The following is a 26422-nucleotide window of genomic DNA, read 5'->3' as shown; positions in this document are numbered from 1 at the left end:
AGCCTTAAAGGGGACTTTAATAGTGGAGGAAAATGGAGTTGCAGATTTTAGGGGGCCATTGTCAGGCATATTCTTAATAAACTATTCTGCTAGACAGTTAGGCAGGCTGGTGGCAGATGGAATTTAATCCAGACAAGTGTGAAGTAAGGGACTTTGGGAAGTGAAGTTCTGACATAGAAAGTAAATGGCAGGGACCCCAGGATTGTTGATGTACAGAGTGACCTTGGGGTGTGTCTATATACAGCTTCCTGCAGGTGTTGATGAAGGTGCTTAGGGTAGTGAAAAAGGAATTTGGTATGCTTTCCATCATAGGCTAAGGCATTGAGTACAAGAGCTGGGATGTCATGTTGCAGCTGTACAAAACATTGGTTAGACCGCAACAGAGTATTGTGTACAATTCAGGTGGCCACACTACAGGAAGGACAGCTTTTATCCTGTTGTTATAAGGGCTCCTGAACAGATCTCTTATACATTAAAGATGAACTCTTGACCCTCACAATCTACCTCATCATGGGCCTTGCACCTTATTTTCTACCTACACTGCACTTTCTCTGTAACTGTAACACTATATTTTGCATTCTGTTATTGCTTTTCCCTTGTACTACCTCGATGGATTTATGTTTTGAAATGATCTGTAATGATGGCATGTAGAAGATACAAGGTATTTATTTATTAGTCACATGTACATCGAAACACACAGTGAAATACGTCTTTTTGCCTTAGTAAGAATGTGCTGGGGACAGCCTGCAAGTGTCGCCACTCTTCCGGCGCCATCATAGCTTGCCCACAGCTCCTAACCTGTATGTCTTTGGAATGTGGGAGGAAACCGGAGCACCCGGAGGAAACCCACACAGGCACGAGGAGAACGTACAAACTCCTTACAGGCAGCAGCGGGAATTGAACCCAGGTTGCTGGCACTGTAATACTAACTGCTATGTTACCGTGCTGCCCCTTAAGTTTTCCACTGTATCTTGGGACATGTGACAAAAATAAACTAATACCAATATCAATACCAATGAGGTAGCGATAGGTACAGTTCAGAAGAGATTCACCAGGATGTTGCCTGTAATCGAAAGCTGAAGTTATAAGGAAAGACTGGATAAGCTGGGTTTATTCTCACGGGAACATAAGAGGCTGAGGGGTCACCTTTCAGATGTTTATAAAATTATAAGGGGCATAGATAGGATAGATAGAATCTTTTTCAGGGCAGGGGAGTCTGGAACTAGAGGGCATTGGTTTAAGGAGATCTGATGGGTAAGTTTTTCCACACAGTGGGTGGTGAATATCTGGAACAAGCTGTCAGAGGAGGTGTTGGAGGCAAATACAATTACAGTGCTTAAAAGGTGTTTGGACAGGCATGTGGATAGGAATGGGATAGAGGGAAATGGGCCTAATGTTGGCAAATGGAATAGTGTAGCTTGGCATCATGATCGGCATGTTTCTATGATTCTTCTTCTACCACTTAAAATGGGAGACTACTCAGATGAAATATTAACTTGTGATGATGTAATTTTGACTGAAACCCAGCAGCTTCATGACTGAACTTCAGATAGAATTACTTGTCTTACACTCTTTATGATTTTCAGTGGAACTTAAGACAGTCCATATAGATGATGTAAAGCCAGCATATTCTATATCTGGCCAAATTATGACTTTAGCCTGAAAGAATCAGTGGATTTATAACCGATCAAATCATAGTTATTTCAGGACCATTGATAAAATTTCAGCTTCGGTAATTTTTTTTTCCTACTCGTAGTAATGCTACGACTCAAATATATTTCAATTTTTGTTTTGCTGGGAAATTTAGCTTTCATGAATTCAAGTTTTATGTATTCTTTTTCACTACCTGTTTGCACCCATTGTCATTTATATTGTCCTTTGATTTGTGTAATCATTTTCCTATCAATATACCATTTCTGTCCAATTTTTATCAAGTTTCCCATTCTGTTACATTTTTTATTCATTTCTTTGTCTTTTTGTACTTTGCTTGCAGGCAGGGAGGAAGGAAACAAAGCTGCAGCTTATTGGATTCATCACATTTTCTGGTTCAGTAAATGAGAAAGCTCCCTCCTTGACGAAGGTTCATGCTTCATTGTATTTCTTTTTAAGATTGAAGCAGAGAAAAAAGAGCCACAGTGAACATTATTAATGAGTCAAGTAAGCTTGTAGCAACAGGGAAAGATCAGCACTGAAAGTGGAAAAAATTGTGACCAATTAGTGCAGGGAGAAAACCTAAGTGGATGTAAATGGAAAGGGTAGTGATTGGCAATTAAAAAGTCTAGATATTGGATCACAAGTAATTTTTAAAGTGCTATGTGACCCAAATCAACATGTTCGTGAGTAAAATGTGTTAGTAAACATCTCCTGGAAAATTGTGTCAATAATGAAATTAGACTGGTATTTCCAGTTCTACTCTACCATTTCCAATGCGCTCCCACCTTCTGACTTGGAGTGTTGTGCAATGCACATTTTAAGGATTCAGAACATAAACTGGAGGATGTAAGTAAGTAAAATGTCTGGGTTTTTTAGCAGCCCCAGAAGGAACTGTGGAAAGTCTCAAATTTGGCCACCACAGACATTTGTCTCCATCTTATGCTTGCATCATGATGCAAGTTGTAATCTTATTCAAGGGTTCACACCAAACCCAATTTCAGTACAGACTGTTGTTAAGCAAGGCTGCATCATCACCTAAACACGTTGCCCAATCCTTGTTGAAGCAATGCTACACCATCTTCAACAAAGTTCCTGCTGGAGTTAATCTACAGGATAAGTGGAAAGCAATCTAACCAACTTTGCTTCTGAAACCAAGCTCAATCGTTTTCAGTTATCGAGCTGCAATATGCAGACGACAATTGAATATGCGCATGTTTGGAGGCCGAGCTCCACGTCATCCTCAACCCATTCGCTGAAGCTGATGAAAGGGCCAATAACTTAACATCTCCCAAATAAAGATCTCAGACATAGACAATGTACTGTAGGAAACACAAAGCTATGGAGACCTACCACCAATGCTGTCTTTGTAAAATTCTCCAAATATACTGTAAGGATAAAGGAACCATCTTCTACCAGGCCAACATCCCCTGCACTGTATCTCTGATGGGCAGACTATGCTATCTGACACCAGACTCCCAAACCAGATAATCTATTCCAAGCTATGACACAGCAACAGATCACCGGATGAATGGAGAAAAGATTAAGGATGATTGAAAACTTTGTGAAAAGGTGTAACATTTTTACCAACTCATGGGAATTATTGACCCATAGCCAATATATTATTGGTTATTATTGACAATCAAAACAGTGAAAGGGCATTTCACAATGGTATTGAGAATGTTAATGTGTCAGGCGCACAAAGAAGCCCAGTGTAAACAGTGGAAGGAGCAACACCTCCAAATCTATCCTCTTGCAGTCCCATCAAGAACCTCATGCCCCTCATGTGACTGTCTTCAGGTGCTACACTGGCCTCAGAACTGGAGTGGAAGTAAGTCATCCCCACTCCTGACAACCTGCCCAAGAAGATACCATAGGAAGGATGTGATTAAGCTGGAGAGGGTGCCAAAAAGACTCACGTAGGTGTTGCCGTGACTGGAGGGCTTGTGTTATAAGGAGAGATTGAGTAGGCTGGGACTCTTTCCCCTTCACTTCATATAAAGGATCATAATGTGTCACTTCACAGGGAAGCTCGAAAACTTACTGGAAACTGCTCAAACCACCACTCCCCCTCCAACCCCAAAGAATTCAGAAGTTCACAAACAGTAGCTTTTAAGAACTGAATGACTGAGTAAGTTATTTAATGGCTGCCTCAGTGGTCCCTCAACTGATCAGTCCTCCAGCCTGTTCCATTCATAGAGTCATAGAGCACAGAAGGACCTTCGGCCCAACTCGTCCATGCCGACCAAGTTGTCTAAATGAGCTAGTCCCAGTTGCCTGCATTTGGCCCATATCCCTCTAAAAATTTCCCATCCATGTACCTGTCTAAACATCGTAATTGTACCCACCTCTACCACTTCCTCTGGCAGCTCGTTCCATATATGAAACATTCTTTGTGTGAAAAGGTTGCTCCTTAGGTCTCTTTTAAATCCTTCCCCTCTCACTTTAAACCTATGCTCTCTAGTTTTGGACTCCCCTATCCTGGGAAAAGACTGTGGCTATTCACCTTATCTATGTCTCTCATAATTTTATAAACCTCCATAATGTCACCCCTTAGCCTCCAAAGCTCCAGAAAAAAAGTCCTAGACTATCAAGCCTCTCCTTATAATTCAAACCATCCAGTCCTGGTAAGATTCTCATAAATCATGTTAGCATCTTTAGCAGTTTAATGACATCCTTCCTATAGCAGGGCAACCAGAAATGTACGCAGTACTCCTGAAGGCAAGCATGCCAAATGCCTTCTTCACCACTCTGTGTCACCACTTTCAAGGAACTATGTACCTGCTCCCCTTGGTCTCCCAGTTCTACAATACTCCCTAGGGCCCTACCATTTACTGTGTAAGTCCTGCCCTGGTTTGTCTTACCAAAATGCAACACCTCGCATCTATCTGAATTAAATTCCATTTGACATTCCTTGGCCCACTGGCCCAGCTGATCAAGACCCTGTTGTAATCAAGAAGATTCTTCCTATTTCTGGCAGTTTCTGATTCAATAATGGATATGGAGCAAATACTTTGATCTGTGCATAGGAGATTGTGCAATGGGGGTTGGGGTGTTGTGGAAGATAAGGATCACGTGTGTGTGTGTGTGTGTGTGTGCGTGTGTGTGTGCATGCATGTGTGTGTGTGCACGTGTGCATATATATGTGTGGGTTTATAATATCTTGTAATACCATGATATTCTTTTCCAGCACTGCTCCATTGTACATGAATCCCCCCTTCAGCATGTTTCTCATTCACCAGCACTTTAATGCCTCTCGCAGAGAATGTTGATACTCACTCCTGGACCTCTCCAGCCTATTTCTCCTCCATGGGAGGCAGGCTACTGCTAGAAAGGGAACATGCCTTTAAGGGCTAAAGCCTTTCTCTGATTGCTAAGCAGCAAAGTGGTGGCAGCTGTGTTAAAAGGAACTGTTGAGCCCGTGCAGATCACAATTTAATCGATCTTTTTCGGTGGAAACCACACTAATACTCTTGCATGTTTTTTATAGCCAATTTCATGATTCTTATGGAGGACTACATTTGGTGGAAGCACTGTACCCAATGCTTTAGCAAATCAAAAAGATTGAAATCCAATTTTTTGTCAAGAGACTAAGAAATTAGAGTATTTTAGGATTCCTGATGTAAAAGTCATGGTAACAGCACCTAAGAAACTTACTTGCAAAAAATGCCTGTTAAGGATTAGCACTAATTTGTACTAATTGCATGAAGGATTAGCACTAATTTGTAGCAATCTCTGCAACATTAAATATGATTTTTTTATGACCACTATTGCATAATCATTTCACTGGTTCAGAATTTCCTCTTTCAATGTGCAAAGTAACATCATAATAATACTTCCTATCAAAGTACTTCACACCAGTTAAAGTGTAACATCATTAATTTCTGCAGGCATCCTTGAATCTATTGGCATAACTTTGTTAGAATATCAGTAAAAAAAATCTAAGCCACATGAAATTTCTTAACTAGATGAATGGTGATTAAAATTGAAGTTGACCCTGAAACGCAGAAAGGCAAGGAGACCAAGTGTGACAAATTAAGAAGTGAACAGTCATTATCTGGTTATTTATAGAGAGAAATTGTACCTCAGCTTTAAAAAGCCACTGCAGCCAAAACAACCTGCTGTCTGGATGAGTAAGAAGTTGATCTAAATATGGGACAAATCACTATCATGCAATTTCTTTGGCCAGAGTAACTGTAATTGCTCCTCATTATGTTATGATATTGCTCACTGTTGATTCATTCAGGATATTTGATAATGTGACAAAGCCATGATACACAAATCACAGACAATGTCTTTGTATAGTTAGGACCACATGCAGAGGCTTTTGACTCAAATTTGGATCACATACTACCTGTCTTTTATGTGCAATGTGATCCAATTTCAGTTTTACCCAGAGCAGGATGTAGATCATTTCCAGTGAAAACTCACTGGTATCAAAATTTGACTGGGCATTTTCATGTGCTACTCACATTAGCCTCTCTGATCTTTTCCTGAAGCAGGTGCACACCAAATGATGCCTTGTTGCAAACACCTTTTCCAGAAAGCTCCACCCTATGACCATTGTCACATCTCTCGATTCAATGAGGTCAGCAATCTGAATTTTAAGTGACATCTCTGTTCTATGAGGACATCAAGCTGTTTCCTGTTGACGTATTGTTTTTCCTGATGAGCTGCAAACTTCTGCACTGTGGAAGAGAATGGAATTCTAGCTGAACCAGGTTAAGACTGCATGGAAGCAGGTAGACTTTGTGGGGCCTCTGTCTGTGTCTACACAGCAAATGTCACCAACACCAGCAGAGGAAATGTGAGAGGATTATCACTGACCATTTGCAAAGAAGTGCACACAGCCTCCAGAGGACAGATCATAGTTTCCTCATTCTTGGTATCATGCAAAAACAAAACAGAAGTTACTAGTTCAATACACAAAAAGTGCTGGAGGAACTCAGCAGGTCAGGCAGCATCCATGGAGATAAATAAACAGTTGACGTTTTGGGCTGAGAGCCTTCATCAGGACTGGAAAGGAAGAGGTCAGAAGTTACTTGTTCTTGTAGACTGTGCCAGTGTAGATGGCAATGAGGGTATTCACTGGAGATCAAGTGAAAGGAGATATGGTCATCACAAGGGGATATTCTTAAGGAGCTTACTGCCCATAAAGGGGAGCCTGCTCTCCCTAGTTCTAGTTAGCAGAAAAATGTGATCACCTTAAGTGCTCCTGATGCTGGAAAAGTGAGTGTGAGAGTGACCTTAACTTTAAAGGCTAAAGGAGTCCAAGCATAGGAATACGTCTACAGGAATACCTTCAAAGAAATCAAATAGTCCAGTAAAGACTAACCTGGAAAACCCTACCTGGCCTTTTCATATGGGGAAGGATAATGAACCTTTGAAAATGGAACAAAGGTAGGCCAACATAATAATTCCCAATTACAAGCACCTTGGTTACCCAGACAGTCTCACCTCACATAATGCGTAAAGACAGAATTAGATTGAATATTAGATGATTTTCCAGACAACAGTGGACCTGTGGAATAGCTTGTCAACTTGTGCCATGAGTGCTGATGCACTGCTTTCCTTCAGTCGAGAGTTAGACCAAGTTCTATACTGGGATAGATACTGCCACCCTTGGTAGATAACCTAAAATGTAAATAAAGGCCATTGATTTCTTGTGTGACTTATCAAGTCAGAGAGGAATATTTCACTTCTGTTTTCTCAAATTAACCCCTGTTCTTATTGTCTTTTTCAATTTGTGGGGAGATTACATGGCACCAGACAGGCCCCTATATCAGAAATAAAGGCCACTCAACTGTGGCTAAAATAAATCCACAGACTATTTTCCCTTCTGTTATTTTTATAAATTTGCCTTTCTCGGTTTGGAAATTTTCAATTTTTTGTTGTGGAGGGGAAATAGGAAACTTTTATAATCATTGACACATTAAAATACTATTTTTATTTCCTTCTATAGAAACAATTTTAACAGTTATAGAAATTGATGTCTGCCCCAGAGATTCAAATACTTTTCCAAGTTCCGCTCCAGTGCACCATCAATTTATTTAAATGAACATTTAACCTGGATACATAAATTACAAGATCCAGAGCATTCGCCACAGAACTGTATTAGTGCATATATGTAATTTCCAAAGAATTATGGTCATTAAGTTTCATAGTACCCACTTAAATTTCATAAATAACTGAACACAATGCAAGTTTCTTGGAATTGCTTACTTCTTCGTTATTATGTGATTTTCTGAAATTGAAACTGATGTACTGGGAAGGAGATATTTGCAATTATGTTTAAAAACAAATAAGCACTGGACTAAATCAGCAATAGATTTATAAAACTGGTTGAATGAAATTTTGTGATCCAATTATGGCTTTGATAAAAATGTGACTTCTTAAAATCATGGATTCACAGTTAAGCTACCTGGATTAATTACACATATTGTGGCCTAAGTATTGTGAAGAGAAAAGTTTCATTTATTAGCATATTTGATCATTTGAAGAAATATGCAAAAAATGTGGTTTTTATGTGCATTGTTTCATTTTTATTGTGTCACAACTGAAACAAGAATTAATTTAAATCTCTATTGATCATTAGATTGCCATATAATATCGACACATTTATGTGTGTTTTTAGCTGAATTTTCAATTCAAGTGCAGCAAAATGAGCTCTCTTACAGGTTTGAGTTTAATTTTGATTGGCAGGATTGATACAGAAATCAGGCATAAATACAGTCCAGGAAATTCAAGCTCTATGCTTGCATTTTAGGGGAACTAGTTATTAATTCAAGTCTTCACATCTATTTAAAATATACTGCATCCCTGTGCTTTAAGAACCTATATTTCATATTGTACATGCTTGTTTGGGTATTCAAGGATTGACACATTAAAGGATAACCCTGCAAGCTAATGTGTTGTTTTACACATTCCAGTCATATTCAGTATAATCTGCATTCCTAATCCCCATGTTGCACATCAGATGAATCTCTTCATGCTTTTCACTGTTAAAATGACATGTAATCTGTTATTCTTCTACTAATAGTTATAGCGTTAAGTTAATATTTTGGATATAGTAAAATCATCCAATTTTCATTTGCTCCTTTGTCTTTTTAGTAAAAGAATATATTTGGGCAATTAGGAAATTTAATTCTTATCCTTTTTATGAACATGCTTATATGCCTTTTTTTTAGATCCATACTGCCTTAGCTATACACCTTGGAGTCCATCCGCACTGTGGAAAGATCTTTTACTGGTAGATCAAGTGTCTTATTGTATTTCCTTAATTCATTCTGTCTAGAAGAAGATGTCAGTTGTGGTGCAGTAAGTAGAAAAATTTCAAAGGCTCCAGTCCCCACCAATAAAGGCTAGGGAAAGGCTTTTGAATAGATTTGTCAAGGCAACCCTACTGTTCTGGGACTAAGGAGAGCAGAAAAACACAAAGGCAGGGTGGCTGTATGGGATTAGAAAGTGAAGTTCACAAAGCATGGCAGATTTTAGTCTGAAACAGTAGATCAATGAAACTATTGAACTGTGTGCAATAATGTGAAAACAAACAGGCTATCCTGCAGTGTTCTGAATGTCAGTAATTTTTGTATAATAATTAGAAGGTTAATACTTATTTCTGCATATTTTACAACCTTCACATCATTTAGAAACATTTACAAATGATATGTTATCTTCAGTGCTGAGCTTTTATCCAACCCCTATATTCAGGAATTACCAATGCAAAGCTTTATTGACAGATGGATTTAGAAAAGTGAAGTGCTTTAAATGAAGATAGCAAAGCTTGGAATGTATGCTTAAAATGTTATTAGATATAGCTTCTATTTGAAATAAAAGTAGTAATTATTTTCAGAAGTCATTGAACGTGTTATCACAGATGCTAAAAGCTTTTGTTAGATTACTCCACATTTAAAAAGTCTCTCCCCTTAAAGCAGCTTAATTCCTCTTAAAGCAGCTTAATTGTCTACAAGTTATATACATTCTTGAACATGGTGTCAAGGTTTGGAAATGGTTGACTTAATATCTTATCATTCATCACAGCTGCCACATGCAAAAAAAAAGGATGTCTTCTTGTGCTTCTAAAAATAAGCTGCTTGTGATAAATGAAATATATTATTCAACCAAGATACAAGAATATATACGTGAATAGGTCCCAGGACAATGGGAGCAATTAGTGAGCACCAGCAGCAATTTATGATTAGACTTTTTATGCATGAAATAAGCAAAATCTTTTATATACAATCCTAATAAAACTTGAATAAAATTATATTTAATTCACCTTTTACATACACCGATCGTATTTTCCAACCACAACTATCATTTCTCATTATTGTTTTACCATCAAACAGAACGATCTGTTAATTATTTTAGAATGTGAAATTAAATGCTTATGCTTATGAGCTGATGTTTGATAAACAGTGGAAATAATCACAAATATATGTCATCATTTTGACAACCTTTAAAAATCAAATTTAAAATTTTAAAAACTGCCAGGAAGCAATATTCTAAACTGAATAAGAATTTCACAATAATATGCATCCGGATGGATGTTTCTGATCCCATGCCTAGATAACCTCGACTGCCTGGTGTGGTGAGGGAAGGGAAATCAGGCAGGAAAAACTGCTAGCCTTTAAGGGAGCACACTTGATTTTCCACTCCGTAATTTAAAAGGACAGAAGATCAAGTGAGCTTCATTACAGACTTGTACTCCTTCCCATCCAATTTTCCCATACTGATTGATTGATGGATGGATGGATGATAGACGAACAACTAATTCCAAATTTACTGATAAACAAATTTTTAAGTCTTGACTGGTTCACATTGCAAAATAAGATGATCCGCAACATTAAAGATGCAGATTAGGTAGTCTTTCATTATTTACTCTACAGAACTTTGTCACAGATTAGAAGGATACGATTACTTCCCCACAATAGTCATTAGCTGATATCAAGTAGGCTATAGAATCTGGTGCTGAACAATGACTAACCAGTTGTCCTAAAGCAGAGAAGACAGAATACTTCCTTTGGCTAGTGCAATGTTTCACAAAAATTACATTTTAACAATAACACAAGAATAATAATAACCCAGGAAATAAAATCAACTTAAAATTGGCATAAGAGGCTCATATCAGAGTGATAAATAAGGCTATCAAATTTTAATCCTTTCTAAAACGGTGCTGTATGCTTCTAATAGCTGGTGACCCTGCCACTTTAATTGGCAAGATTATCAACAGAAACCTTTTTCTCCCCATTGGACAACTCCCTTATCCCAGGAATCAATCTAGTGGATCTGCACTGTGGCGATTCTAAGGCAAGTATATTTTCTTAGGTACAAAGAGCAAGTATGGTCCACACCACTCCAGGTATGGACTCTTCAAAGCTTTGTACAATTGCAGCAGACATTCTTAATCTCCTACTCTAACTCTTGTAATCCAGCCCTTTGGCCTTCTTAATCGGTTGCTGTATCTGAACGTTAAATGTCTGCATTTCAACAATCACCACACCCAGACCTCTATTCACAAGCATTTACTAGTTTTACATAATTTAAAATATGATTTGTTTTTCTATTCTTCCCATCAAAATGAATAACCTTATATTTTCCCACACTATACTTCCTTTGTCGCCTTGTCAGCTCACTTAGCCTACCTATGTTCTTTTGCAGACTCTGCTTATTCCTCAAAGCACATCTTCCTATCTTTACATCATCAACAAACTTAAATATGCTACACCCTCTTCTTTTTATGAATGTCATTAACATAGGTCATCAATAGAGGGACCACGGTGAGCCTTGTTGAATCCCACTAGTTACTGTCTGCCAACCTGAAAATTACTTCTTTATTCCTATTTCTTTTCTGGCCTTAAATCCACACTAATATATTATTCACAATACTATGTTAATCAATTAATTTACCAAAGACCTTTTAAAAATACAGATATACAACATCCATTGGATCACTCTTAGCTATCTGAGTAAATGTATCAAACACTAATCTTTTCATAAAATCACAGTGATTTTGCCCAATCGGACTGTTATTCCCGAAGTCTCCTTCTAAATGATTCCTGCATTTTCCTGATGACAGTTGTCAAGCACACTGGTCTATGTCTCCTCATATTCCCCCTTCTGCCTCCTCTCTTATCTTGATAGCAGTGTTACATTTGTTACTTTCCAATCTACTAAGACACTTCAATTCTCCAGGGAATTTTGAGTAATCACCACTAATGCATCCACTATTTCTGCAGCCACTTCTTTTCGAGCTCCAGGCCACTTGGAATTAGCTCCGGGGATTTGAAAATCAAAAAAAACTACAGATGCTGCAAAATCTGAAATAAAAACAGAAAATGGCAAAAACAAAACATAGACTTAATGGTTCAGGTCAGAGACTCTTCATCAGAACTCTCAGGAATTTGTTGTATTCTACTTAATTTCTCCAGCATATTCTCTTTGCTAATATTAATTGATTTCCTCACAATCATTAGACCTCTGGTATTCAATTATTTCTGGTACATTTATTGCATGTTCTATAATGAAGACAGATATAAGATATTAGTTTAATCCTTGGTCTTTCTGGTGTCCTTACAAGATTATAACCCTCTTTCAAACTAATACTTTCCTTAACCTCTTTAGCTGTCGTAGTCCTGATGCAAGGTCATTGACCTGGAATATTAAGACTGTTCCCCTCTCCACAGATGCTGTCTGGACTGGTGAGCTTCTCCAGAATTTCCTTTCTTATTTCACAATTCTTTTGTTTTTTTTTGCCAACTACTTATTCAGCCAAAACAGCAAGATATTTGGAGGTTATCACCTATGTTTGGGGAGCTAAAAGCCCAAAGCTTGTTTAATTTTGAATCAGCGCTTCAAGTAAATGTGGTTTGATAGAATACAAGGCCAATGGAGTTTCTCTCTTGTGCCTAAAATATTACAGGGTGTATTTCCAAGAGGATAGAGAGAGAAAATATCTGACATATGCAATCTCAATTTGTAACTTTTCACTTGGAATGTCTGATCTGCCAGTGTTAATTTCCCATTTATTCACTCACAAAAAGGACTTCTGTTTCCACTTCCAGAAGATCACATAAACATGGTCATTAACAATAGTGCTCTGTTATTATCTCAGCAGTAGAATTACTTCATTTACATTAAAGTGATGCTGCCAAATTTGGAGATCTAACTTATGTCAGGCAAAAATCAAATTATAAAGGTCATGGACAACATACAGCTCGTGAAGTTTACTGGTCTTTTTTAAACAATGATCTGAAGAATTAGGCTAATAAAGGCTATTTAGTTCTGGTTCCAGACAACAGAGATGTCAGTTATGAGAAAGACCTCTGAATGAATCAATTAATTTTTAACACTGACAGTAAGATCGAAATTTGGATAACCTTTTTTCTGGAGTACAATATATCTCTCTGCCTCACATGTACTCACTCAATAAGAACTCTTTACAGTTATTATTACAGGAGGTTTTAGTAAGTAGTAGATTATCAAAATGCATGTGCTGGTCATCTGTTTTGACATTTTCTTCTGCCTACAATGACCCATTTGCCAAATCTACGAGATAATCTTTATTGAATAGAATCACCTAGCCCCACCATGTTTTTCATTCTGTTGAGGATATTGTCAGAAATAATTTGGCTGTGAGTTTGAACCCACTTGACTACCAATAAACCTCAATAATTGCCAAGATCCTACTTGATGGAATTTTCAATAGCAATTTACCGAGAAACTCGTCAATGGTTTGTCTTTGAATCCCTCCACCAGGTGTGAATCTATAGCAGAATCACTGTTGACACTGACTTGTTCCTGCCTGAACATAGCTCTTGGCAAGCTAAAGAAACACAATGCTTCTCATATACTGTATGTGCTGACATATTTTGCAAGAAATATTCCCTCAGTGTAAGGAAGGCTATTTAGTATTCCAAATTCTGGTTAATAAGTTTATTACAATGAAGTAAAATAATTGGTTTACATTTGTGATCAAATTATTTTGAAGTATACCCAAGGACCCTATTTGCCTTAACAACAATTGCATTTTGAAAATTAAATTCTTAATATAATCTTTTCTACCTACATCTTCAGCCTAGAGAAGATGCTGATGAATTGTTTTCTAGCACTGCTGCAGAATCTTTAGTGAAAATGTTGCTACCATGAGATTAGGAAATAGTTTCCAGTCCTAATAAATCCATTTGCAATTGAAGGACCTTCATCAGGTCATCCTTCAATCTTAAAAACCTGAAGGGAATACAAGCCAAATATATGTAACCTGTTCTCCAGACTTGGTATTATTCTGGTGAATCTGTGTTGCCTCTTCTCCAGAACTTGGTTATCCTTGTCTGGCTCTTGGGTGAAAACTGAGTACATAGTACTCCAACTAGGTAGTGCTTTGATCAATGCTCTGTACAAGTGAAGTATATTACATCATCCTGTTTTATCTAGATAAAGACCAATATTCCATTAGTGTTTTGATTACATTTGGTAATTGTCTACCAGATCTTAGGGACTTGTGTATGAGCAAATACCCTTTGCTCTTCCACAGGTTTTAGTTTTACATTAATAAAACACATTCTGAATTATCTTTCTTGGATCCAAAGTAGAGGACTATACAGATATTCCACATTAACTTTCAATTCACCACATGGACCTTTGTTACATTAGACATTTTGTGCTGCCCTTCACTGCCTAATAAGTAACAAGCATCATACATGTAAGGGACAGAGTTAACATTTTGGGTCAAAGACATTTGGTCAGAGCAGAGTGTTGAAATGTTAATTCAGTCTTACTCTCCTGTAGAAGCTGCCTGACCTGCTGAGCGTTTCCTTCATCGCATATCAGAGGCATCAGATGAAGAGTGTTTTAATTCTGGTACAGGATGTAGGTAGATTGATTTGGAGGAATTGCAATTTATGATATGGGAGGCCAGCAAAGAGCGCACAAAAGAAATCAAAACTGAGAGGCATGGGTAAGTATTTCAATGAGAGTGGGGCTGAGGCAAGTGTAGTTGGCAATTTTGCTGAGCTGGAAATAGTAGTGTTAAAGCTGGCAAGTTGCTTGACGTTCAGCATACATTCAAATAAGAAAATGGCCCTGATCTTACAAGAAGACAAAGAGAAAAGATGGTTACAGTGGAGGGTTAAGTGAACTTGGAAACCCCAGGACATGTGAAGATCTTGTCAAACTGAGTGGCAAGACTCTTAACATGTTTCCTGCCTGATAGCTGGCCAAAATAGTGGCTGCTGGGTGGGATATTAAATACAAAATTGCTCTGCAATGCCAACAAAAGTATCCAGGTACAGCTAAGAAGAGAAAGCTGGCAAAGGGCAAAACCAAAGGGCAAGAACATGGAGAATCCTTCAGATAAGCCAAACCCTGCAATGGCAAGCAACATGCACATAAAGTAGCCAGGTGTCCTGAGAACAGCTAACAGCTGATTAAAAGACAAAAGCCATTAGAATGGTGTGCATCGTGACAAAAGTGAAGGAAGGGAATCTTCAATAGGTATCATCAAGAACTTGCCACACAGAGATATTGAAGGAGAAATTAATTTACTTCATTATATTTGGAAGATTTATTGCAACATGGTGTGTAAAAAATCCTTCCATTTTTGTAGATTTGGAAGTAATATTATCCAGAAAGAAAAATCAAGAAGGAAGCGGAGTTCTGAGAGAGAAAGTTCAAAATGTACTCCAAGCTGCCATCTGGTGGAATTGGAATTGGTTTATCATCGAGGTACAGTGAAAAACTCATCTTGCATACTGTTCATACAGATTAATTTGATATGAGACCATATTGTATAACCAGAACATGCTTACATAAGCAAGCTTGCGGATAATACAAAGATAGGTGGAGGGGCAGGACGTGTTGAAGAAGCAGGGAGTCTGCAAGACTTGGACAGGTCAAGGACTTGGGCAGGTTGGGAAAATAGGCAAAGAAGTGGCAGATGGAATACAGCGTAGGGAAGTGTACGGTCATGCACTTTGGTAGAAGGAATAAAGGCGTAGACCATTTTCTAAAGAGGGAGTGAATTCAGAAATCAGAGGTGCAAAAGGACTTGGGAGTCCTAGTGCAGGATTCCCTAAAGGTTAACTTGCAGGTTGAGTCAGTAGTAAGGAAGGCAAATGCAATGTTAGCATTCATTTCAAGAAGACTAGAATATAAAAGGAAGGATGTAATGTTGAGGCTTTATAAGGCATTGGTCAGACCACATTTGGAGTATTGTGAGCAGTTTTGGGCCACATATCTAAGGAAGGATGTGCTGGAATTGGAGAGGGTTCAGAGGAGGCTTACAAGAATGATCCCGGGAATGAAAGGGTTAACGTGTGAGGAGCGTTTGATGGCTCTGGGCCTGTACTCACTGGAGTTTAGAAGGATGAGGGGATCTCATTGAAACCTACTGAATATTGAAAGGCCTGGATAGAGTGGACATGGAGAGAATGTTCCCAGTTGTGGGAGAGTCTCGGAGCAGAGGGCACAGCCACAGAATAGAAGGACGTTCCTTTTAGAACAGAGATGAGGAGGAATTTCTTTAGCCAGACGGTGGTGAATCTGTGGAATTAATTGCCACAGATGGCTGTGGAGATCAAGTCATTGGGTATATTTAAAGCGGAGGTTGATAGGTTCTTGATTAGTAAGGGTGTCAAATGTTATGGGGAGATGGCAGGAGAATGGGGTTGAGAGGGAAAAATAAATCAGCCATGATCGAATGGCGGAGCAGACTTGATGGGCCAAATGGCTTAATTCTGCTCCTATGTCTTATGGTCTTATGGCCTTATGGCAGGTTAACATCAAATTATATCCAAGGCTTAAAATCATGATAAGAGTTTACAAAAAACAAGCTTTACATTCTGGAAATTAGAAGATTTGATTGACTTTTATTAGATATTAAGGAGAACCTAACATCTGGGATCATAACTTTTTACCATTTTTACAACTGACTTGGATGAAGGTATCCAAAATATGGTTGCTAAATTTGCTGTTGAAAGGGATAGGTAAGGAAGTAAGTAGTGAAGAGGAGATAAGAAGGCTACAAATAACTGGAGAATAACTGCCAGAGGAATAAATTTTTTTTAAAATTTTATTTACAGCGTGGTAACAGGCCCTTCCGGCCCAATGAGTCTGCGCCACCCATTTTAAACCCCCAAATTAACCTACCTGTACGTGAAGAGATAGACCAAGATGTAGCTTGGTGATTACAGTTGCATTGGCATTGCATGGGAAGGAATTGTGGAGAGATGGGTTAATTGGTAATCCACAGGGTCAGCAGTGGGAGTGGTGTGATTTTCTAGGAAGAGATTGGCAAGGTTTGTCCCTGGCCAGAAGATATTGCAGGACAGTCAGCAAGTGAATAGCGTGGGGAATTTTGGATTGTTCCGTGTAACGATGCACTCAACAGAGGCACAGAGGAAAGCTGCCATCTTATCTATGTTGAGCTTGGAACAGCAGCAGGAGTATAGTAAAGACAAAGATCTGAGAAGTTCCTAACAAGATGGAAATGAAAGGGAGCGTGGTAACAATGGAAGGGGTTAGGAGGAGAAAGGGGGAAAAAAGCAAATAATGGAAGGAAAATAAAAATGGACTCATATTTATCTCTTGTTTTGTTTTTATATAAGAAAAAGATACTTGAAACTTGGTGGATCCAAAATATTGATGTCTGAGTATTCTGTTAGCACTGGAAATGATGAACATCTGGAGATACAAATTCATTTGTAAACAGATGGGTGCACAGCTGCATGAGCAGACATGAAACCACAGGCAGTAATGTTATTATTACCATAACACAGGAACATACAACAGGAAAATCAAAGGAACAGTATATTAAAGGTAACAAGACTGTTGGTAAGCAATTTCTGCAACAGCTTGGGACATTTACGACAGTGCAAGAGTCTTGAATCATAATACTAAATAGAATGGCTTCTGCTGTACTTGGGAGAATGCAGAATGGGTTAACCAGCCAGCTCCCCTGGGTTGAGAAATGTATTTATGGTGAATGGTTAATGAAATTGATTTTCCTTTTGGCAGGACATAAACATTTCAAAAGTATAAAGCAGAGAGGCAAAGTCAATGCAGGTAAAACGTCTTTATAGAAAGAGCCACAAAAACAGGAAAATAATATAACCTTTTTTTTATGTTTAAGAGTTGTTACGGGGTTGATACAAGGTGCAGTTGAAACATACATCCAAAATGGAATAGGCTTTCAGCAGTCTGATATTATAAGAACTCATGAATTGCAATAAAAGTATAAATTCTAGCACTTAATCATCATAGGAACCTTGACCTTTAGCCTTATCCCATGAACACAAAATGTTTAATAAGATTTTATATGATACAACATTCAAGTATTTTTCCACCCTTAACATATTTAAACAGTTAAAGATGGATAATGAAAACAATGCCATGTTGCCAGCAGTACATTCTTTGGTTTATTGTGTTCATAAAATTCACTGCAGATCTTAATGGATGCTTCCCATTCTTGAAAGAGATCTGGTTACTCACAGTTCCAAAGGAATATTCTCTATATATTCTTGATGCCAATATGAATTATGAGCACTGTTTTATGCCATGTACTTACATCAACTGGGAACTAGATTGAGACTGTTCAAGTATATTTTGCTTGGAACCCTTAAAGGCTATAAGAGAGGATAGACTTTAATTCCTTTTGTCTGGAATGGATTTAAGACCAGATCCCAGAGGTAAAATTAGTGTTCCAAGTAACCACACTATCCAATCTACTGCTAATACATTACCATGGAAGATCCCTTACAAATTCTGAGCAGTCCAAACGCTGGTGTGTGCTGGCATTTTTGTTACAATTATCATGGGTTCACATCTGTTCTTTCTCTAACATAAAACATCATTTGGTTGAGAGCAAAGGAAACAGTTTTAATTTGCATGGCAAAACTAAGATCTTCTTTTGTGTGAAAATGATAAAAAGATCTATGTTACTGTAATTCTGGAAAGAAAATATGTCTAAAAATAAACTTGAGATCATATGATGAAGATTCTTGTGTGTGTCCAGACTTTCTGTTAGCACAATGTCTGTGCACATTTAAAATTGACGTTTAACATTAAAACAGTATTTGTAAGCATTTAGAATGAAAATTCTGTATGTAAACAGATCCCTGTAATTATGGATTTATGAACCCCTGGCCAGTAGGTGGTGTTGTAGACTGATTTAATCAGTTAACTATCACCACCTTGAATAAATGAATAAAACAAATATACAGCAATTGGTCACATATGAGAGGAACTTACTGATACAATTAATAAGATATTTCACATTCAGGAGCTCTGCCTTTCCTATTGCAGTGTGCCAGTAGGATATGATGCCTGATCTATTTTTGATTTCTTGGGTTTCTCAGTTCATTATCATCCAAGGGTTCTATTCCACTGAAGAAGGATTTCCTGATCCTGGAATCTGTTACACATCAAGATAGCAGCTATAGGGCCAGAGTGACCAGCAGAAACCAGACAAATTGGGGTTGATTAATAGCCAGTGCATTCTTTTCCAGGAAACCCTCCTTCCACATGCCCCAGCTGCTCATGCTTGAAATGTTGAAGAGTGACTGGGAGCTGTTACCAGTTTATCAGTGCTCTACATGGTAGTGAAGGGATGCGAGATCCACCAAAGGTTACTTTTCGATCTCCTGTCCTCTACAATCGTTCTTACATTTTCAGTCCAGTGTTTTTATTGATGCTTTTCTCATGTACTGCTTTCATCCTCCACACCCGATAGTTCTACACTTATCTTAAATGCAAGCACAGACGAAAAAGTGGATTTCACATCTGAAGTTGGATTTGGCATTGTTCAACAGACTGAAGTTTAAAATGCTGCTCGGTTACAGTTGGCAGTTTTGTTTGGAGGCATTGCTAGATGTTTGATCACATGACATTCTATGCACATGGCATCTGACCATGCAAAGCACAATTATGTGAAATTTAATCAGACCATAAAGCATATTAAACATCTTTACCTTTTAAGAGTTGGATTCCCTATATAGGATATAATATTTTTTTCACCAGGAACTACTCTGTATGTGTTCCGCAAGGATCGGTGCTAGGACCTCTGTTGTTTGTGATATATATCAATGATTTGGTTGAAAATGTGGATTAACAAGTTTGCAGATGACACCAGGATTGGTGAAGTTGTGGACAGTGTAAAGGACAGTGTAAAGAATAGAGCAGGATATAGATTAGTTACAGGTATGGGCAAAGAAGTGGTGGATGGAGTTTAATTCAGGCAAGTGTGAGGTGTTGCACTTTGGGAGGTCAAATGAAAGGAGAAAGTATACAGTTAATGGTAGGCCCCTTATCCATTGAGATACAGAAGGATCTTAGGGTTCAGGTCCACAGTTCACAGAAAAAGGGTACCCAAGTGAATAAGGTGGTAAAGATGGTGTATGGCATGCTTGCATTCTTTGGTAGGCGTGTTGAGTATAAGATTAAGGAAGTCATGCTGCAGCTATATAAAACTTTAGTCATACCACACTTGTTGTGTGCAGTTCTGGTTGCCCCATTATAGGAAGAATGTGGAGACTGTGGAGAAAATGCAGAAGAGGTTCACCAGGATGCTGCCTGGACTAGAGGGTATGAGCTATAAGGAAAGGTTGGATAAACTTGGGTTGTTCTCCCTAGAGTGTCAGAAGCTGAGGGGAGACCTGATAGAGGTTTTTAAAATTATGAGAGGCATGGAATCTTTTCCCCACAGTAGAAATGTCAAACACCAGAGGACATGCTTTTAAGGTTAGAGGGGGGAAGTTTAAAGGTGACGCGAAGGGCAGGTTTTTTTATGCAGAGTGGTAGGTACCTGGAATGGGTTACCAGGGTTAGTGGTGGAAGCAGTGGAGTTTAAGAGGCTTTTAGAGAAACACATGAATATGGAATGGAGGGATATGGACTATACACAGGAGGACATTTAGTATAAATTGGCATCAAGATCGGCACAACATCATGGGCCGAATGGCCTGACCAGTGCTGTACTGTTCTATGTTCTAAGTCCCAAAAACCAAAAAGCCAGCAGCCTTTGGCAGGCAAAGAGTGAAAGAATCACAGGCTTTATTTCCAGCTCCATGGTCTCTTCTGCAACCCTTAAATCTTTTTATATTCCTCCTTTTCGGGTATTTACTTCTTTCCCTTTCACGTTATATATCTCTTCAACTCATTAGTTGTGTGCAATGAAGGATCCCACATTCTGAAAATTCAAGAACCTTTCTTCTCCTTTCTCCTTTGATTCCTCTGCTTTACTGGCTAGTACTGTTTTCATTCCATTTAACTTTGCAAATAATGATGGCACCCTTGTCATTGATTCACCTCATTACCTTCAGGTCTCAATCTCCTAACTCTCAGTATCTTTCACTTTCTGTTGGGCTCTTCTCTTTCTTTGAGATCTCATTTCTCAAGCTCCATCTTTACCCGAGTCCCCATTCCCCTGGCTAAAACTTTGAATGTCACCAATTTCAAAGATACTGCCCCACCAAAAAGCTAAGACCCAACCTTCATGGCATACCCAAAACCAAGAGCCACACCTCCCTTTTTCAGAGCCAATCCTTACTTCTGGGAAATGTTCTTGCCCTGTCTCAGAACATCTCATGAATGCTAACACCGACTCTCCTGACCTTGCATGTGTTTGCAGCTGTTCAACTGGGTGAAAATGACATAACGGAGAGAGGACACACCAGCAGGACATGCAGTGTTTTCACTGCTTAACTAAAAACACACCAGAAGTATAAAGACTTCTTGGGCTGCTTGAGGCTAGCCCTATAGACTCATGTCTTGATTTAGAATGTAGAAGTCAATCCAGGAAAGTTGGGCACCCACTGCCCAGTGTTACGGATTAGGTTACTATTTGGTGAATGTTCCTTTAAGACATAGTACAGTATTGTGTGTGTGTGTGTGTGTGTGTGTGTGTGTGTGTGTGTGACGTTATTACGACAACAACAGGAGATAAAGACATACTGACATTTTGGTTCAGTCAGAAGGAGAGAGAGGAGAAAGAGAGATACTGCCTGCTGTTCTCTGTATCGATGGATGAAAAACAATAACTGTGTCTGTCACTACAATCCACGTAAGGATTTTTGGAATAATCTACTGGAATCCACTTTGTCGTTAACCTGTAGAAGGGAACAGGTATTTGTGTGGACGGCCACGTCTCAAATGCCTTTTGGGGTGGCAGATACTTCGGAACAAAGCAGTGGAGATCATCAGTGACGGAGGTGCCATATGGGTTCCATCGTGGAACATTTGGATTTCGTAATTTCTCTCTATTCTCTCTCTACATTTTCTCTTCAGTCAACGGTGGTTTTGCAAAAGCCTTTGCTCATGTTTCACCTTATGGCTTGCTAAACTGAACTTTGAGAACTATTCCTGGACTTGGAGTTTGGGAATTTGCCACACACACACTTCAGGTTTAGTTTTGGGGGTTAATGTTTAATATCTAACATTTTAATTTTTATTTTTTACTTATTATAAGTAGTTATTAATAAAATAATTTCTAACACTTATACATGACTCGATGTGTTTCTTTTGTTGCTGGTTCGTAACACCAGTGCAATATTTGGAATGGTATTTATTTTTAAACCAAGTATCGTGTGTGGCGGAGGAGGAGCTCTATCCCTGGATCAGAGCCATAAAATAATTCACTGTCACTTTGGATGCTGGGTAAAGATATCCCTATTCCATAAAACATGTATTTTTTTTCCCATTAGTTACCATCTCCTACTTGCCCACCTGCCCCATGTTTTAAGTTGTAAATTAACTTGATGCCCTTAAAATTGCCTACAGTTTATACTTTGCAAATGTCCATGATTTCATTATGCAACTTGTATCTATTAAAGTGCAAATCATTTGGAAGTGAACCCATGTCCAGTTTTACCGTGTCCATTTGTACAGGTTTCACTGTCGATCATGGTTGATTTACACTTATCTTAACTTCATAACCGCTGATTGCCAAAAAGCAATTCCTAAACATAGAAACTGACGACGGACTGACAACACGCTGCAAGCCACTTATCATGTCCATGGGACGGTCTCAAAAATACTTTTTTTATCATAAGAGATTATACTACCTTACAGTAGTTTTCCTGACCTATATACTGATCACAGCATCTCCTTTACCTTTTCCTCTCCATTTAATTCTGGGTCAAGACTGTGACGTGGATTTGGTTGAATCTTAGAAGAAAGAGTCTTACCTCCTGCATCCAATCCAGGACAGATTTCCCAGCTTCTTGGTGCCATACATTATGGACAGAATCTGTCAATGCCACCGAAACCACTTTGTTTTTCACTTCTGCTTCCCGCTGAATCATCTAGAGTAAATAAAGCACTTTAAATGAGGCCAAGTCTATCAGCAATGACTTCACATCTTCAATAATGGTTGAACAGCTGTAGGGCCAAGAATATTTCTTTTAATTCAAAAGAACCACTGCCAAGGAATGATAAACAATTGATCAAAGGACTTTCCAATACCCAAAGATAATAATGAAGAAAACCCAAAGAAAAAAATGTTCTCAGACCCAATGCTTTTCTGATCAAAATTTTGTTTTTTAAATGCTTTTTGTTAGTGTATGATGTATTGTACATGCTCTTTGCATGACCACATGGGTTTCCTCCAGATGCCCTGGTTTCCTCCCACATTCCAAAGCTGGTGGGTTGATTGGAGACGGCACAGTGGTACAATAGATCGGTTGCTGCCTCACAGTGCCAGGGACCCAGGTTTCATCCTGATTCTGTTTCAGTCTGTGCAGAGTTTGTGTTTTTCACAATGATCTCACGTGATTCCTTTGATTGCTCTGGTTTCCTCCCTCATCCCAAAAACTTGATTATAGGTTAAATGTCTACTGCAAATTACTCCTTGCTGCAAGTTAATGGGAAAAGTATCAAAGGGAAGTTTATGAGCATGTGTGAGAGAAAATAAGTTGTGGAAATACACAAAAGTGAGGAGGGTATCAATGGGGTTATTGGGATTGCTCTCCTAAGAGCTAGCACGGACCTGATCAGCTGAATGGTCTCCAAGAATGTGTTACAGTTTAAGATAGAGCATGGGTACTAAAATCTAACTTTCAAGCTTATGTTGCCTTGAGTAAACAGCTCTTTAACGAGTGATTTCAAATGGAGAATGGTGCAGGTTATATTGTAAGTAACTCAGAAAATTACAATTCAAAACGTTTAACAATCCTGGGTGATAATAAGGCCCCTGTAATAACATGTCTGGTTGACATCCAAGCACCATAGGGGACTTCTGTCAATTTTAATATATATATTTTTTTCCTCAGGATATATTTTCAATCAATTCATCAAGATTATGATAAAGCAACAAAGGAAAAATCCATATTTCGCTTACTATAGTTCTTAACTAAGTAAAGGAGCCAGGATGATTGTACTTCCAGCCCAGTAAGGAAGTGTTCAGTGCTATTTTCATCTGGGGAATGAAATGTGGTTGGTGGATTATGCTTTAATGAGGAAACATTTGGGGATGATTGATCATAATACCATCAGATTTAGAATAGTTATGGAAAAGGACAATCATATACAAAATAATAGGATATGAGTGTGTTTTAAAACCTGGTGCTTCTCAGCTGGATTGGAAACAAAGCTCAGTAAACAATGCAGTAACTGAACATTTAAGGTAACTGATCATTAAAGCATGACTTCTGAAAATGGAGATCCCCATCTATCGGCCTGAATATGGGTGCAATTAAAATGTAAAAATAAAATCATTTTCAAACACTGTTAGTGATATTATTTATAATACTTAATGGATTTTATCATTAAGTTCCCTCAATAAACTAAGACTGATAGTTAATAATTAGTAATTACCTCGAATGATTATCAGAGTCTGACATGCTTTGAAATACTCTTGTATGCTAAAGGGTACTCTGAAATTGCATTACTTCATTGGAACAATGACCATTTTGGGCCGTACTCCAGATCATCAAAATTTGCTTGTGACTGAAGAGCCTGGTCACAGGTTACCAGGGGATGCAAGTTTATGAGCATAAAAATGTGCCTCCTGGTACTCTTCTGAATGGCACGGTTTTGCAGCAATTTCTGCTGCTGCCTCACAGCTCCAGTGACTTGCATTCAATCGTGTCCTCAGGTGCTGTCTGTGTGGAGTTTACACTTTCACCCCTGTGTGTGTGAGGTTCCCCAGGGTTCTTGGTTTTTGTCCCACATCCTGGTGATGTGCTGATTGGTTAATTGGCTATTGTAACTTGCCCTTAGTGTAGTAAGTGGCTAAAAATAAAATCAGAGGGAAGTTGATGGGCATGTGAGAGAATAGCTTATGGGGAAATAAGAGTTAGAATGATAGGAACTGATAGGATTCCTCTGCTTGGAGCCAATGGGGAAAATGACCTCCTTCTGCTTGGTTACTTCTGTTTTGTAATAAGCAAGTCAGTTTAGTAAGTTCTCCTGAGGCTGGGCTCCGGAGGTTGGCACAGGCCCAATTGGGCTTGTGGTTGGTGGGTGAGTGGGGTGAGTGGGGGAGTCAGGGGGCGGGGGGGGCGAAGGGTGTGTTGTTTTGGGTGCAGAGCATACGGGTAGGATTAGGCCCACCAGTGACATTAGGGGAGGTAGGCAGATCTGCAACATCAGGGGGAATTGCCCAGAGAGCATTGTGGGAGGAGGGCCAGCATTAGGCAGAGAGTTGAGGTTGCAGATTGGGAGATCGCAGTGCAGACAGATGATCGGGAGTGTCGTGGGACCATTCCAATGTTTCAGGTAAGTTTCTCATTTGCCTGCCAGCCTCCCAAGTCAGATTAAGAGTGTATTGTCTGCGGGAATGTCCTGAGATCTCCCCAGGATAATGTGGTCCAAATTCCCCTACAGTGCTCCTAAAGGAGAAATACTCTAAGAATGATATTGTTGCTTGTGCACTGAGGCAGAAATTATATTCTAGTTGCAAGGGTAAATGATGATTGGAAGTGCCCAGTCAAATTTCACAATTGCTGTGATTTGACCTAGAAATGGTCACAAACATAATTTATTCTATGTTAAATCAATTTTCATTTGCACAGAGTTGAAATAAGACAGTGCAATGCATTCAAATTTCTAGGCATTGGAGTTAACTGATTCACTGCAGTTATCATACAGACAATATAAAGTTAAAGCAGTATATAAAAATAATGAATATACTGGAGTGATTTCAACATTACTATTTAATCTCCTGTTTTAGATGAAGGTCATAAACTCCCCTCTTTGTTGTATCCTAAAACCCTGATTAGATTATAATCCCGACTACCTGTTATTCTCAATATTTATAAACCATACTCTAAAAATAACATTTATTTACTGGAATTTGATCGCTAATGACATGAAAATATAAAGGTACTGTATATATGTAAATTGCTGAATATTCATTTTCTGTTACAGCTATGAGAAAATAATGCATCGGGATCTAAATTCCAATAGCAGAATGCTTTTTTGGATGCAGAGTAAATATTATTTTATGAAAATCTACAAAATACAGAATATACCTCACTTTCCTATTGTTCTATTTTATACATCTAGCAACTGCACTTGGAAGCTGAAAGGAAAGGCTTTTATTGATATTCACTGCCCCTTATAAAGTAACAGGTTTCTTCAATTATTCTAACAGGGCCATCTGTATAGTATAGCAACAGGATAAGACAACGTTCCTGTGCTTTGAACCAAAGGTCAGTATTCTCCTTAGTTTTCACAAAGTTTGTCTAACACAAGGAAGGAAAAGCAATTCTATATTGATGACCACTGGGATATGCAATGTTTAAACTAAAGATGTGGATTCACATGCACTCAATAGGATAGT

The 26422-nt window shown here is 38.5% G+C and overlaps 1 protein-coding gene across 8 annotated transcripts in view; it reads right to left on the bottom strand.

The window, feature by feature from the left end:
• fam172a (family with sequence similarity 172 member A) overlaps window positions 1-26422 on the bottom strand; it is a 365626-nt gene that overhangs the window by 112143 nt on the left and 227061 nt on the right. For all 8 annotated transcript variants that reach the window (XM_052020321.1, XM_052020323.1, XM_052020320.1 and 5 more), the window contains exon 9: window positions 22827-22943. In XM_052020321.1, coding sequence (XP_051876281.1) covers window positions 22827-22943 — 117 coding nt within the window. The remainder of the gene's footprint in view (window positions 1-22826; window positions 22944-26422) is intronic.

This window comes from Pristis pectinata, chromosome 7, assembly GCF_009764475.1.
Source record: "Pristis pectinata isolate sPriPec2 chromosome 7, sPriPec2.1.pri, whole genome shotgun sequence".
Lineage (NCBI taxonomy): Eukaryota > Metazoa > Chordata > Chondrichthyes > Rhinopristiformes > Pristidae > Pristis > Pristis pectinata.
The sequence above is the reverse complement of the archived record's forward strand: the minus strand, read 5'-3'. Positions and strand labels throughout refer to the sequence as shown.